The sequence below is a fragment of the Zeus faber genome, assembly GCF_960531495.2.
Source record: "Zeus faber genome assembly, chromosome: 11".
Lineage (NCBI taxonomy): Eukaryota > Metazoa > Chordata > Actinopteri > Zeiformes > Zeidae > Zeus > Zeus faber.
The window spans coordinates 33600084-33616160 of NC_137205.1; the positions used below are offsets into that span (position 1 = coordinate 33600084).

Sequence of the window (16077 nt, forward strand, 5' to 3'; positions counted from 1 at the left end):
ATTTTTCACAGGAATATCCCGTATACAAGAGTTGCTTAACGTTTTGAACCACTGCTCACCCCAATAGACAGATAAAGCATTGCAACTGCTATTCCACAAACACAGCCTGGATGCGTTCCCAGGCGCCGGTGCGAAATGACGTCATCGAGGAGGATATACTCTAATTACAGGCAAGATCAGAGCACGGACCAGACAGGGACCCTGCATGTGTCAGCCATGCCCCAATCACGGATCTAACTGAGCTCTGTCATGTTCCAGCTGCCCTCTCCAAGCTGCTCCGGTATGCAGATAACAATGCCCTGGTTGCTCACTCTGAAGTGGACCTCCAGAGCATCTTGAATGCCTTTGCCAGAGCTTACCAGCTCCTGTGACTTGATTTAAACTTCAAGAAGACAAGGATTTTACACCAGCCAGCACCTGACGAACCCTCAAAACCCCCACAATTTGTGTGGACAACAACGTCTCACGTAATGCGACTCCCCTACCTTGGCAGCTTCTTTCCTCAAGAGCTGTCATTGATGCCTAGATTCACCACCCTATAGGTTGTGCCAGTAAGGCTTTTGCTAGGTTGAGGAAGAGTGCTTGAGTATCGAGAAATCCAGACCAAGACCAAACTTCTTGTCTATTGCGCCGTAGTTCTGTCTTCTCTGCTTTATTGGGCCGAAAGCTATGGCAGGACATATGAAAGCCCTGGAGCAGTATCACCAGTGATGCCTCCGTAAGATCCATAGGATCAGCTGGGAAGATAGGCAAACTAACTTCAGCATCTTGGAGGAAGACAACATCCCCAGCATCACCACAACTATCACCCACCAGTTACGACAATGTTGTATGCATGCCAAATAACCGCCTTCAGAAACAAATGCTTTACGGCCAACAGAAGGAAGGGCAAAACAAAAACAATAAAAGGACAGCAACCAAAATCACCTGAGAAAGTGCCGCTTCAACCTCAATAACTGGAAGGAGGTGGTGGCTCTCAACAGAAACCCGTGGAGCAGGATGGTCTATGAAGGCACAGCACAGAAAGAAAAGGACCTCCACCGTGCCGCAGAAGAAAAGAGGCAACAGCTCTACCAACTACTACTACCATGACAACCATCCACAAATGCCCCATTGCAACAGACCCTGTGGATCAAAGATTGGCCTCTACAGCCACCTGAAGACCCAGACGTCACCAGAGCCACTGGCCCTCGAGTGATTGATGATGATGATGATAATTGTGTGTGTGTGTGTGTGTGTGTGTGTGTGTGTGTGTGTGTGTGTGTGTGTGTGTGTGTGTGTGTGCAGTACCACAGATCTCCACCGCTCTCTTCTTGAATGTGCTGATCACTGCTCCATCTTTCCGACGGAGGAGAGGAGAACTCCTCCTTTCTGCCACTTTCTGCTTCAGCCTGGAGCGCACCTTCAGGTTGGGTTCAGAGGCTGGGGGATGGGGGTGAGGGTGGGGGAGGCAGGGGGAGGGAGAGTGAGTGTATATATATATATATATATATAGAGAGAGAGAGAGAGAGAGAGAGAGAGAGAGAGACAGAGAGAGAGAGAGAGAGAGAGAGAGAGAGAGAGAGAGAGAGAGAGAGAGAGAGAGAGAGAGAGAGAGAGAGAGAGAGAGAGAGAGAGAGAGAGAGAGAGAGAGAGAGAGAGAGAGAATACACCGATCAGCCACAACATTATACCAGTGACATGTGAAGTGACTAACATTGATCATCTGGTTCCAATGGCACCTGTCAAGAGGTGGAATATATTATTATTATATATCTACTGTTATATGTTATTATTATTATACATATACTGTTGTAAATTATTTTATATATACTGTTATATAAAATATATATATATATATATATATCAGAATCAGAATAGTCTTTATTGCCAAGGAAGTTTACATGTACAAGGAATTTGTCTTGGTGTTGGGTGCATACATGAAACGTAAATGTAAAATAGAACAATAGGAAAACAATAAGTAAAATACATAAGAAAATGAAAAATAAGGCCGGTTTTGTTTTTTAAATAAGCAGGAATGTGCAAATGTTCAGTATAAAGTGTAACAGTGTCTGCAATGTTCACCGATGTAGATAGTGTTATTTATTATTATTATATATATAATGCTATATATTATTATATATGTTGTTATATATTTTGTCGTACGGTTTAGAGGCGGTGGCACTGACAAAAAGGCAGAACTGGAGGTGGGAGAGTTGAGGATGTTGAGGTTTTCATTGGGAGGGACAAGAATGGACAGGATTAAGAATGGGGACATTAGAGGGACAGCTCAGGTTGGACAGTTTGGTGGAAAAGTGAGAGAGGCCAGATTGAGATGGTTTGGACACGTGTGGAGGAGAGATGAGAGTTACATTGGGAGAAGGAGGCTGAGGATGGCAGATGATCCGCTGTGGCGCCCCCTAACGGGAGCAGCCAAAAGAAGGAGATGTGGATGGGTGGGGTTAGGGTCCGATCCGATGGAGCATCTGTGGGATGTGCTGGAATAACAAGCAAAATCCATGGGGGCCCCACCTCCAACTTCCAGGACTTAAAGAATCTGCTGCTTACGTCTTGGTGCCAGATACCACAGGACACCTTCAGAGTCTGGTGGAGTCACTGACTCCACGGGTCACAGCTGTTGGTTGGTGGTGGTTAGTGGTGGTTTTAGTGTTGTGGCTGATAAGTGTGTATGTAGTGTACTGTGCTTTCACCCGTCTTGCGGAGGGGGAAGTCATCCTTCCCCTCGAAGCCCAGCAGGGGGGGGAGATTGTAGGAGCGGGGGGTTCCTGAAGGGGGGAAGCCCTGGTCCCTTTGCACACACACACACACACACACACACAAACACACACACACATACAAAATACACACACCCACAAAACAAACACACACAAAAATACACGCCCACAAAACAAACACACACACAAAAAAAAAAACACACCCACACAACACACACACCCACAAAACAAAGACACACAAACACCCGCACACAAATTAGAAAATGTGAAATATTAAAATGAATTAAAATCTGACCAGCATTGTAAGGACACCACACATTCATGAGGACAGTTTAGTCCTGAGTGTAGTACTGTGTGATTTTTACCAGGTATTTGGTTCTTTCTTGTTGAGCAGAAACTCCTGTAGTTTCAACTTCACCTCCGTGCTGGCAATGGCACCTGAAGCACAAGAAAAAAAAAGTTATTGTTAGTACTAATCGGTGTACTACTGTAGAAATTATACGTACTGCCTCGCTCCTTGTTCCTCAGGAGGATCAGCTGCTGTTCCATTCGCTGCTTTTCTTCTTCCTGTTGCTGCTTCTCCAACTTCCTCTGCTCCAGCTCCTGCTGCTGCTGCCGCCGCCGCCGCCGCTGCGCTGCCAGGACCTCCTGCTGCTGCTGGGGAGGGGGCGGGGGGGGTCAGCTCTTTATATATTACCTGTCTAGCTACCTGCCTCTCTGTGGGTCTGCCTGTACCTTCAGGTGCTCCTGCAGCTGAACCTCATGCTGCCGGGTCATGACCTCATGCTGCTTCTGGAACTCTGTGAACAACAGCTGCTTCTGCATCTCCTGCTGCTTCTTGAGGAGTATCAGCTCCTGCTGCAGCTGCTGCTCCTGCTGCAGCTGCTGCTCCTGCTGCAGCTTCTGCTCCTGCTGCAGCTGCTGCTCCTGCTGCAGCTGCTGCTCCTGCTGCTCCTGCTGGTCCTGCCTCTCCTGCTGTGTGGGGTCCAGCCCCGCCGAGCCCCCAGACAGCGCCCCTATCCTGGGCTCCGTACGCAGGTCCACAGGGCCTGCAGCGTCCCCTGCCGGAGCCACGCCTGAGGAGGAGGCCACAGTGTCAACCCACCTCACTGACACCAAGGAGAGGGCGGTAAGGAGTTATTATTAATAATAATTAATAATATTAATAATACAATTATAATTAAGGTTCCATTGCAAAGCAGGGAAATCTATTGAATTGCTGGGATTCCTACGGGATGGACCCCTTTTGTTTTTGTTAGGATTATTATTATTCTCTGAATCTTTGGGCTGAAAGTGTCCAGAACAGGACGATCGCTAAAGGCACGGACACGGCTGCAGTGTCATTAGAACCAGGACGCCATAGACTCGCCGTGGTTCAAATTTCATCCAAATCGATCCACATACAGAGCAGGAATTAGTGAAGAAAACAATAAAATCTGACCAAAATCTGGTGCTTCGCGTTTCAATAGCACACTATATGTTGCTGAAGAATAACATTTCACTTTGTCACATTGAGGGAATTTCCATGATGCCATGTTTAGGGAATTTCCATTAAAAAACCTACATCATTAGCTGTACTACAAAATCACTCGTTAGAATTAAACGGCAGGCAGCATGGCAACACCAACAAAGAGATTCTGCTTCAACAAAGTTTCAGTTTTTCATACAGCATCGCTGACATCAATTTTGGGAGGACCAACAAAAGACCTTTCTTCATCTATTAAGTTTCACAATGACCTTGATTTCCCACGAGAGATGCCTTACAGATTCACCAAAGGTGTTAAAGACAAAGCCCCCGTACATTTGAAAAAAGCGCTTACGTCAATCTGTATATTATATAGTACACTTGTAATTACAAAAAAAGGTAAGTTTATTGCTGTTTATTTTGTATATTACTGTTTGTGTTGTAAAAGTGGAGGTGGGATTGCATCAGGGATCAGCTCTGAGTCCTTTCTTGTTGCAGTGGTGATGGACAGGTTAAAAGATGAAATCAGGCAGGAGTCTCTGTGGACTATAAAGTTCAAGGATGACATTGTGATCTGTAGCGAAAGTAGGGAGCAGGTGGGGGAGAGCCTGGAGAAGTGGAGGCATGCATTAGAGAGAAGAGCAATGAAAGTCAGCAGGAGTAAGACACAATACATGTGCCTGAATGGGAGGGAGGGCGGAGAAAAGCTGAGAATGCAAGGAGTGGAGGTGTGAAGGCGGATGAGTTCAAGTACTTGGGGTCGACCATCTAAAGCAGCGGAGAGAGCGGGAGAGAGGTGAAGAAGAGAGTACAGGCAGGGTGGAGTGGGTGGAGAAGAATGTCGGGAGTGATCTGTGACAAAAAGGGTTCCAGCAAGAGTGAAGGGGAAGGTGTACAGGACGGTAGTGAGAGCAGCCATGTTGTACGGGTTAGAGGCGGTGGCACTGACAAAAAGGCAGGTGGCTGAAGTCGAGGTGGCAGAATTGAGGATGTTGAGGTTTTCATTGGGAGGGACAAGGATGGACAGGATTAAGAATGAGGACATTAGAGGGCAAGCTCAGGTTGGACAGTTTGGTGGAAAAGTGAGAGAGGCCAGATTGAGATGGTTTGGACACGTGTGGACGCCTAACGGGAGCAGCCCAAATAAGACTGTTTGTGTTGTAAATTGTGTATATACCGTTGTAAATATTGTTTATGTGGTATATTGCAATTAATGTGTACTTTTGCAACAACAATACAATGACTAAAAAGCACAGAAACAACTTGATAATGAGTTGTCTAATGATCAATTAAATATGAAATACATTTAAGTGAATAATTCTAAAATAACAAAAAATATCACTTACACTGTTCTTACAGTATTTAGGTTCCAATCCAGACTATTATGAGGTGGTAACAGGAAGCTGACACATGGATACAACAGAATCATAAACCACATAAACCTTGTAGTTCAGAATTACAACTTACAGCACGTTGGACAAAGTTGCAGTGCTCGGACCCCAAAGACATGTAGGTTACATTGCATATTCAAGGAGTGCCAAGGAATGAATCTGGAGATAAACTGTAGCTTAACAGTACTTTCAATGACATGCTTAACCTAAATTAGAGCCAAATTTGTTCTGAACAATATTAGAACTATGAATGATGTCATCAGGTTGGAGAAATCCATGTTTTACTCATCAAGACGACATGATGTTTGTGGAGAAAACAGGGAATTACTGGAGTGCAACGTGGGTGACATGACGATGGGAATGAAGCTTTTGAGAAGAACAAATGAAACATGTGACCAAAGGACACCATGAAGATGCTGACGACTGCATCAGGACGACTGTGCGAAGTGTGAGAAATAGTTTGTATAATAACATCCACTCAAATATTTGACAAACAAACATGTGCGTCAAGTTAGGGGACATCAGGAAGGTTTCAACACTGACCATGAAGACCACACCTGCCAAAGTTGGAATAGATTCCAACTCAAGGATAATCACAGCAAAATTAATTCCACGACCCAAGTTTGACTCCCAAGTATTCAGGTGATCGTGGTTGACCGACACGCCACTATTCGAAAACAAAATGAAGATGAGATTTAGAGTAGCCTTATGACGTCATCATACTATTTATTATAAATGTTCAGATTCTGATTCAGAATGTACATTGGACCGTGTCCAGTGTGCGCCATGCTTCCATCAGTTGATATTTTACAGGAAGTATTAGAGCAGCACTTTGATGACCATTACTGGAGATGAAACCAATGAAGCTAAATGTTTCCCATTTTTCCCAAACAACAATGGGAACATTTCATATGTGTTGTCCAAACTTTAAAAACACACTAAAAATGTAGAAACATTGCCATTACATTGTGAACACAGTTTCGTTGGGACATCATGAACCAATGCTTTATAAATCCATGGTTCGTCTGAGTGGTGGTAAAAATTAAAAAATTGTAACTGGTGCTACATAAACAGCTGTCACAAGGATCTTGTGATTTAAATTTCCTCCAAATTGATCCACATCCAGAGCAGATACTAGTAAAAAACCAAACAACTTTGACCCGAAATATTCAGTTGGTCTTGGTTAGCTGACATGTCACACATCTGGTTCTAAAATGAAGGAGATGATAATTACAGTTAGTAGTCCACAAAAACTTGTCACTGCGTCCAGTCGAAACCACTGAATGTGCGACTGAGTGATGCGTTCAAGAGCCAGCCCGGCAAAACGTAACTGACTGAAAATGTAATCAAACTAAAAATGCTCAACTTTACAAATAACGTAAATTGGAAATAAATTCAACTGTTATCGTAACTGACGTATAAGAGACACAACGTCATCTACCATCACAGAAACTCTGGATGTACTTCAATGCAAAAAGGTAACATAACAATGACAAGGTATAGTTCAAAATAAAAAATGAAATACTTTTTTTGGTAATAAACGTCATGTACAAACATTGTCCAAATACTACATTGAACAAGCTGTAATGAAAAGGCAGAGTGCTTGTGATCTTGAGTAATTATTCCATAATAATTCTAAATCCAAATAATATTAAAGGTACAATAGTGTTGTGCATTACAATATAGAAAAGTTACCTATTAAACTGAATTTTACAATTGTACATTACTAACATGAAAAGTATAATAAAGTAGTAATTACAAATAACATATATATTTATAGTTAAATGTATTCAAAGTTCAAAGTTCAAAGTGTTTTATTTGTCAAGTGTACATTACAAGACAAGGTCAATCGGTACAATGAAATACTTGGGGCATGACAGGTAACAACTGCATAGTGGCATAAAAAGATAAGATAACAAGGCAAATATAAGGAGGAAATATATATATATATATATATATATATATACACATATATATTTGATTTAATAACATAAAGAGTCAAAAAAAAAAAAAAAAGTAAGAGTAGATGTTACAAATATGGGCAAGAGGTCAGTGTATGTACATAAAATGAAAATAAGAAAAATAATCCTAAAACGGAAACTAAAATAATTGGAACATTGTAGCCGTTCCAACAGAAATAGGTCAGTCTACTGCACAAGACATGGATATAAATATAAATATAAAGTGAAGCAGGGACGTGTACATGTAGTTGTGGTGATGTACATTTAATTTACAGATGTGAGTACAGATGTTGCAGGTTGAGAAACCTGATGGGCTGAGGGTGAAAACTGTTGGTGAGACTGGTAGTCCGTGCCCGGATGCTCCGGTAACGTTTGCCAGACAGCAGCAGCGTGATCAGTCCGTAGCCTGGGTGGCTGTAGTCCTTTATTACATTACATTACATTTCATTGATCAGACGCTTTTATCCAAAGCGACTTACAATTGTTCAAACAGCGACGGACGCAGCCATCAGGAGCAATTAGGGGTTAAGTGTCTTGCTCAAGGACACTACAGCATGCTAGCAGGAGGAGCCTGGGATCGAACCAGCAACCTTTAGATCACTAGACCACCAGCTCTACCGCCTGAGCTACCATCCCCATGTTTGTCTTTATGATTTTCGTGTGCGGTAGATGCCTTGCACGGAGAGGGGAGGTGGCAGCCAATGATGCGCTCCGCTGTCTTCACCACCCTCTGGAGCGCCTGCCGATCAGCAGCGGAGCAGCTGCTTTACCAGGCGATGATGCAGCCGGTGAGAATGCTCTCAATGGTGCATCGGTAGAAGCTGGTGAGAGTCCTGAGAGACATGCCAAACCTCTTGAGTCTCCTCAGGAAGAATAGCCGCTTTTGGGCAGTTTTTATTGCCGCGTCCGATTGCCTGGACCTTGAGAGGTCATCACTGATGAACACACCAAGGAACTTGAAGCAGGCGACTCTCTCCACTTCAGCTCCGTCAATGTGGATGGGAGCGTGTCCCCCCCGCTGTCGTTTCCTGTAGTCCACGATCATCTCTTTAGTCTTGCAGACGTTGAGAGAGAGGTTCTTATCCTGGCACCATGTTGCCAAGACGCTGACCTCCTCTCTGTAGGAGGACCCATCGTTGTTGGAGATGAGACCTCGGATGGCGGTGTCGTCCGCAAACTCAAGGATGGTGTTGGTGCTGCGCGTGGCCACAGAGTCATGTGTGAACAGGGTGTACAGGAGGGGGCTGAGTACGCAGCCCTGCGGGGCTCTAATGCTCAGGGTCAGTGCAGAGGAGGAGAGATTTCCATTCTCACCACCTGGGGACTGCCCGTCAGGAAGTCTAGGATCCAGTTACAGAGAGAGGTGTTAAGACCCAGGATCCTGAGCTTGGGACAAGCTTAGTGGGAACAATTGTGTTGAATGCTGAGCTGTAATCTACAAACAGTATCCTCACGTATGTGTTGCTCTTGTCCAGGTGGGAGAGGGTGGTGTGCACTGGCAGGGCGATGGCGTCTTCCGTAGATCTGTTCGGGCAATATGCAAATTGAAGGGGGTCCAGGGTGTCAGGAAGGGAGGAGCAGATGTGGGTTCTGACTAGCCGCTCGAAGCACGTCATTATGGTAGAGGTCAGTGCTACGGGGCGATAGTCATTCAGGCAGGTGATGGGCTGTTTCTTTGGTACCGGGACAATGGTTGTCTGTTTGAAGCAGGTGGGGGCTGTAGACTGGATCAGGGAGAGGTTGAATATGGAGGTGAATACCTCTGCCAGCTGGTTGGCGCACTCTCTGAGGACATGGCCTGGAATGCCATTAGGCCCTAGACATAGACAGGAACAGTCACAGTGCAGTCATCCTGGTCGTCCTCTAGCCTTGCAGCCGGGATGGTGTTGCTCGCCTCAAACCGTGCTTAGCTCGCCTCAAACCGTGCGTATTGTTATTGTTATGAATTAGAAATTACAATTACAAAAGTTATTTTGTTCTTCTTACAGATGCGGAAAAATAGCCGAAATAAGGCAATAAAGAGGCCATTGTCCAAGAATCCAGTCGTCAAGGTCAGTCACAATGTAAACAAAAGTACTGAAGTCTGGGTTAGGGTTAGGGTTAGGGTTAGGGTTAGGGTTAGGGTTAGGGTTAGGGTTAGGGGAATGTCTGATGAAAAAACACAAATGGAAAAACATTCAATGTAAGTGTTGATTCCCCACACGTATCGGTGTTAAGAGGATCATTTCATCAGGATGATTTACAATTTTCAGACTCCAGGAACTAGCTGTCAGTTGAACAGCAGTTCTTAAAAATAAGATTCAGAATGTTTGCAAATGGACAATGACCGAGATTGTGTTTTGATTAAGGTAAATAATCTTTATCAGGGTATGAAAAAGTCTGGTAGAATAAATGATAATGTTCCAGGAAGAGATTATTTTGCAATAACAGAATTTCCAACAATACAAATTATGTTTCATACAACATTCCAAATAACCTATGCAGACCCGTTTACTGGCTGTATTGGTGTAGATCACTACGACTCTGCGTTGTATAATATAGCTATGCAAACTGATAGAGAAATTGAGAAATCACTGTTAAATAATGATGACGCATGTTTATTAACTGGTAATACATGTGGTTAGAGTAAGATCTCATACACTTGTGTTCAAAATTACAACTTCAAATCAATGTTTGATGTCTGGCTAAAATGGAAATGCTTCATACGTAATGCCATGAAAGTTTGATTCCTTAATTTAAAAAAATTTGATGGACGTAACTCCAAGACATAACTCAACGATGTTTGATGTTTATATGTTAAGTAAATCGTGATGCATTTCACATAAACCAAAGAAAACTGTAATACTTAGCCAAAACAAACATGCTGGACACCGTGTATTGCTGCCTGCAGCAATATTATTATTATTATTATAATTATTGAACTTTATTTAATCGGGTATTCTTATTGAGATTCCCAGCAGGATGTGACATCACCTCCTCCAGCAGGAAGTGGCATCATCTCCAGCAAGAAATGACATCATCTCTTCCAGCAGGAAGTAACACCAGGGCCTCCAGCAGGAAATAGCATTACCTCCTCCAGCAGGAAGTGACACCATCTCCTCCAGCAAGGAAGTGACACCATCTCCTCCAGCACGAAGTGGCATCACCTCCTCCAGCAGGAAGTGGCATCACCTCCTCCAGCAGGAACTGACACTATCTCCTCCAGCAGGAAGTGACATCACCTCCTCCAGAAGGATGTGACATCACCTCCTCCAGCAGGAAGTGACACCATCCCATTTTCAAAATGGCGCACACCTTGTGCCGCCGCCTGCAAACCTCCGGTTCCCACGGCGCTCTGCATGATGGCCGGGGCGCTGTTCACCACCACTAGAGGGCGATGAAGGGATAAGATAAGTGGGTGATGGAGGGATGAGGGGGATGGAGGGTTGAGAGCGTGATGAGGGATGAAAGGGTGATGGAGGGATGAGTGGGTGATAGAGGGATAAGATTGTGGTGGAGGGATAAGAGGGTGATGAAGGGATAAGAGGGTGAAGGAGAGATGAGTGGGTGATGAGGGATGAGAGGGTGATGTGGGAGGAGAGGGTGACAGAGGGATGAGAGGGTGATAGAGGGATGAGAGGGTGAAGGAGAGATGAGTGGGTGATGAGGGATGAGAGGGTGATGTGGGAGGAGAGGGTGACAGAGGGATGAGAGGGTGATAGAGGGATGAGAAGGTGGTGAGTGGGTAATGGAAAGATGAGGGTGATGAGAGCATGATGGAGCGATGGGAGGGTGACGGAGGGATGAGAGGGTGATGGAGGGATATGAAGGTGATTGAGGGATGAGAGAGAGAACAAATTACTGTTAGATGAGAAAACATCTCAAAGGGCAAGTGAAACCAATACAAACCAAGAAAAACGTCACTGAAGGAAGAAGGACCTCCTACCTCAACAAGTCAGATCATATTGACATCCGAATAAGGACCTGGATCAATACATTCCAATCAGTTATAGAACCTTGATCAATATATTCCAATCAGTTAATGAACCAATATGCACTTCATGGCAGTGAAGTGTGGGCTGCTCTTTCAAACCAAGATTTAAAAAAATGGGACACAATTCCAATAGAACCCCTGGAGGCTAAACTCTCTAAGAGCATCCTCCATGTCCCTCAGTCAGCTGAGGCTGCACAGACTACCAGACCCTTGAGTCAGATGGTCCTGAGGCTGCACAGACTACCAGACCCCTCAGTCAGCCGGTCCTGGGGCTGCACAGACTACCAGACCTTTCGGTCAGATGGTCCTGAGGCTGCACAGATTACCAGACCCCTCAGATCACCGGTCCTGAGGCTGCACAGACTACCAGAACCCTCAGTCAGCCGTTCCTGAGGCTGCACAGACTACCAGAACCCTCAGTCAGCCGTTCCTGAGGCTGAACAGACTACCAGAACCCTCAGTCAGCCGGTCCTGAGGCTGTACACACAACCAGACTCCTCAGTCAGCCGGTCTTGAGGAAAAGCCACTTGGGCAGGGGAACGGCCACAGTATTTTTACGATTACTTCCTCTGTGAAGTACTTTGTGATGTCCCTGCTCTTAAAGGTGCTTATATGAATGAAGCTACTTAATTGATCAGAGTTTGATTAAAAGTTTAGGCGGGCTGCAGAAAATTTTCAGATTATAAATTGGGCAGCAGAATTCTTCACTTTGGGAATGGCTGCTCTAGAAGATAGAAAAGAAGACTCAGGTTCCTCTAAAAGAGAAGACTCTGGTTCCTCTAGAAGAGAAGACTCTGGTTCCTCGAGAAGAGAAGGCTCTGATTCCACTATAGGAGAAGGCTCTGGTTCCTCTTAAGGAGAAGGCGCTGGTTCCTCTAGAAGAGAAGACTCTGGTTCCTCAAGAGGAAAGGCTCTGGTTCCTCTAAAATGGAAGACGCTGGTTCCTCTAGAACAATATAATCTGGTTCCTCTAGAGGAGAAGGCTTTAGTTCCTCAAGAAGAGAAGACTGGTTAATCTAGAGGAGAATGCTCTGGTTCATCTAGAAGAGAAGACTCTGGTTACTCTAGAGGAGAGAACGCTGGTTCCTTTAGGGGAGAATGCTCTGGTTCCTCTAGAAGAGTACCCTCTGGTTTCACTAAAATAAAAGATAAAAACGATTCCTCGAGAATAAAACACTGATTCCTCTAGAGGAGAAGACTATGGTTTGTATAGAAGAGGAGACTCGTGTTACCCTAGAAGAGAAGACTGGTTACTTTGAGGGAGAAGGCTCTGGTTCCTTGAGGGGAGAAGGCTCTGGCGCCTCTAGAAGAGAATACTCTGGTTACTCTAGAAGAAAACCCTCTGGTTTCTCTTCAGTAAAATACTCTGGTTCCTTTAGCATAAAATACTGGTTGCTAGAGAGGCGAATGCTCTAGTTCCTCTAGAAGAGAAGACAAAGTATTGAGAGCAGTAGGATTATGTCCCCCCTCTTTGGAGAACTATTTTACCATATTTGAGACCAATAAACATAGAACCAAACAACATGTACATGGAAAAACATAAACATAGAAACAAACAACAACATGAACATGGAAAAACATAAACACAGAAACAAAAAACAACATGTAGATGGAAAAACAAACATCAGACAACAACATGCATCAACAAAACAGAGAAGAAGATATCTATAAACATCTATAAACACATCTATAACTATATATATATAACTATATTTAGCTGCATCTAGAACATCTATAATTACAATGATAACTACATCTATAATTACACCTACAACTTAATCTATAACTGCATGTTTATATACCTATTATAACTGCATCTACAACCACATCTATGAATTCATCTATAGGGACATCTATAACTGTCTATAACATCTATAACATCTATATCTATGGGGATGGTAGCTCAGGCGGTAGAGCTGGTGGTCTAGTGATCTAAAGGTTGCTGGTTCGATCCCAGGCTCCTCCTGCTAGCATGCTGTAGTGTCCTTGAGCAAGACACTTAACCCCTAATTGCTCCTGATGGCTGCGTCCGTCGGTGTTTGATTGATTGTAAGTCGCTTTGGATAAAAGCGTCTGCTAAATGACTAAATGTAAATGTAAATAACTGCCTCTACAACCGCAAACTGCAAAGTCTATCCATAAATACATAAAAAACGACAACTATAACTGCATCTATAACTACATATATAACTGCATCCTTAAGTGCATCTATTTCTGAATCTACAACTGCATCTATAAATACACAGAACTACCTATATAACTACATATAAACTACTTCTATAACTGCATTTATAACTTACTCTATAACTAAATATATAAATACATCTATAAGGGTATCTATTACTATACTGTATATATAACTTCTATACTTTCATCTATAACTAAGTTGAAAACTACATCTATAACTTAATCTTTACAGTTAATTCATCTAAATCTGCATCTACAACTACATCTTTAACTGCATCTATAACTGCATCTATAACTACATCTATTAAAGTATTCTGATTCTGATTCTCATAACTACACTGATAACTAAATATATAACTACATCTATAACTGCATCTATAACTTCATTGACAACTACATATATGTATAACTAAATATATAAATACATCTATAAGTGCATCAACTGTATAACTACATATAAAACTATATATATAACTACATCTTTAACTACATATGTAACTGCATCTATAACTGCATGTACAACTGCATATATAACTACACCTAGATATATAACTGCATCTATAACTGCATCTATCATCGTCTGACCAGCGATGGACACTCATCACCAGGTCCCCAGGCCCATCCACGAATGCTGCCCACTGCTCCTGGCTGTGGCCCCGGAGGAAGGACAAGCCAGGATGGGTTAAACGCAGAGGAACCATTTCACTGGCCACCATCCAAAGCATGTGCATGTGTGTGTGTGTGCGTGGATGTGTTGTAGTGTGGTGTGCTGTGTGACAATTAAAGATTGTTCTTCTCAACTGCATCTATAAGTCTTTATAAAATGACAACTATAACTGCATCTATAACTACATCTATAAATACACCTATAACTGCATCTATTACTGCATACATAAATACATGTATAACTACATCTACAACTGCATCTTAAATGCATCTCTTTCTGAATCAACAACTACATCTATGAGTGCATCTATAACTACATATATAACTAAATCTACATCTATACCTATATAACTGCATATATAACTTCCCATATAACTACATATTAACTACTTCTATAACTGCATGTATAACTAAACCGATAACTACATCTATAACTATAAATACATCTTTAGCTGCATCTATAACTACATCTATAACTACGCCTTCATCTATAACTGCATCTACAACTACATCTATGAATGCATCTATAGCGACATCTATAATTGCATCTACAATTGCATCTATAAGTCTATATATAACTACAAATAAAACGACAACTATAACTGCATCTATAACTACATCTATAACTACATCTATAACTCCATCTATTATTGCATACATAAATACATGTAAAACTACATCTACAACTGCATCTTAAATGCATCTCTTTCTGAATCAACAACTGCAACTATGAGTGCATCTAACTACATATATTACTAAATCTACAACTACATATATAACTGCATCTATAACTACATATATAACTATATTTATAACTACATATAAACTACTTCTAAAACTGCCTGTATAACTACTTCGATAACTACATCTATAACTACAAATATATAAATCCATATATAAATGCATCTATAACTACGTATATAACTACATATTTAGCTGCATCTACAACTTCATATATAACTGCTTCTTTAATTACAATTATAACTACATCTATAACTACACCTACAACTTAATCTATAACTGCATCATTTTTTTATACTTAGTAGACTTAATATATTACTACAATTAAATATACATTTGCATATATAAATACATCTATAACTGAATCTATGAATATCTATTGCATCTATTACTGCATCTATAACTACCCATATAACTACATCTATAACTGCATCTACAACTACATCTATGAGTGCATCTATAACTACATAGAGGCAAAGTAAGATGGTTGCGTGCAAGGATGCTGTGGCTGTGAGCTCTCCTAGATTGAACTGTTTTTTGTTTTATTTCTGTTTGTATGGTGGGAATTGCGCCAGGGGAGACCGAACATGATTCACTACACTACACCCGTGAATCGGTAATTTATATTGGAACGATGCAACAACTGGGGGTTTTGTGTTCTTTCCAACACACGTACGAGATCCCAGCAGTGATCAGCAGAGCACAGGGGTCTTTGTGGATCGTCTCCCCCAACAGTCACCGCAGGAGACGGAGAGACCGCAGACGGAAGCGAGGGCGAAGAGTCGGCGTGCTAACTCCGCCCAAGAGGAATCCTCACAGACCACTGCTCCCCAGCCTCTTTGTGTCCAACGCCAGGTCTCTTAACAAGATGGACGAACTAAGACTATTTATCATCGCAATCAGCCATCGAGGAAAGTTGTGTTCTGATAATCAGTGAGACTTGGCTTCAACCTGGAATTCCTGATGCTGCTATCGAGCT

General features: G+C 42.6%; 1 protein-coding gene and 1 long non-coding RNA gene across 2 annotated transcripts in view; both read right to left on the reverse strand.

The window, feature by feature from the left end:
* hdac5 (histone deacetylase 5) overlaps nucleotides 1–9341 on the reverse strand; it is a gene marked incomplete at its 5' end in the record, with an annotated part of 62144 nt that extends 52803 nt beyond the window's left edge. Inside the window, 6 exons of the mRNA XM_080010159.1 lie at nucleotides 1291–1422; nucleotides 2691–2788; nucleotides 3080–3152; nucleotides 3221–3371; nucleotides 3450–3790; nucleotides 9314–9341. Coding sequence (XP_079866285.1) covers nucleotides 1291–1422; nucleotides 2691–2788; nucleotides 3080–3152; nucleotides 3221–3371; nucleotides 3450–3790; nucleotides 9314–9341 — 823 coding nt within the window. The remainder of the gene's footprint in view (nucleotides 1–1290; nucleotides 1423–2690; nucleotides 2789–3079; nucleotides 3153–3220; nucleotides 3372–3449; nucleotides 3791–9313) is intronic.
* A 1483-nt stretch (nucleotides 9342–10824) lies between these two features.
* LOC307236644 overlaps nucleotides 10825–16077 on the reverse strand; it is a 50282-nt gene continuing 45029 nt past the window's right edge. Inside the window, exon 3 of the long non-coding RNA XR_013844387.1 lies at nucleotides 10825–10897. This is a non-coding gene — a long non-coding RNA (uncharacterized lncRNA). The remainder of the gene's footprint in view (nucleotides 10898–16077) is intronic.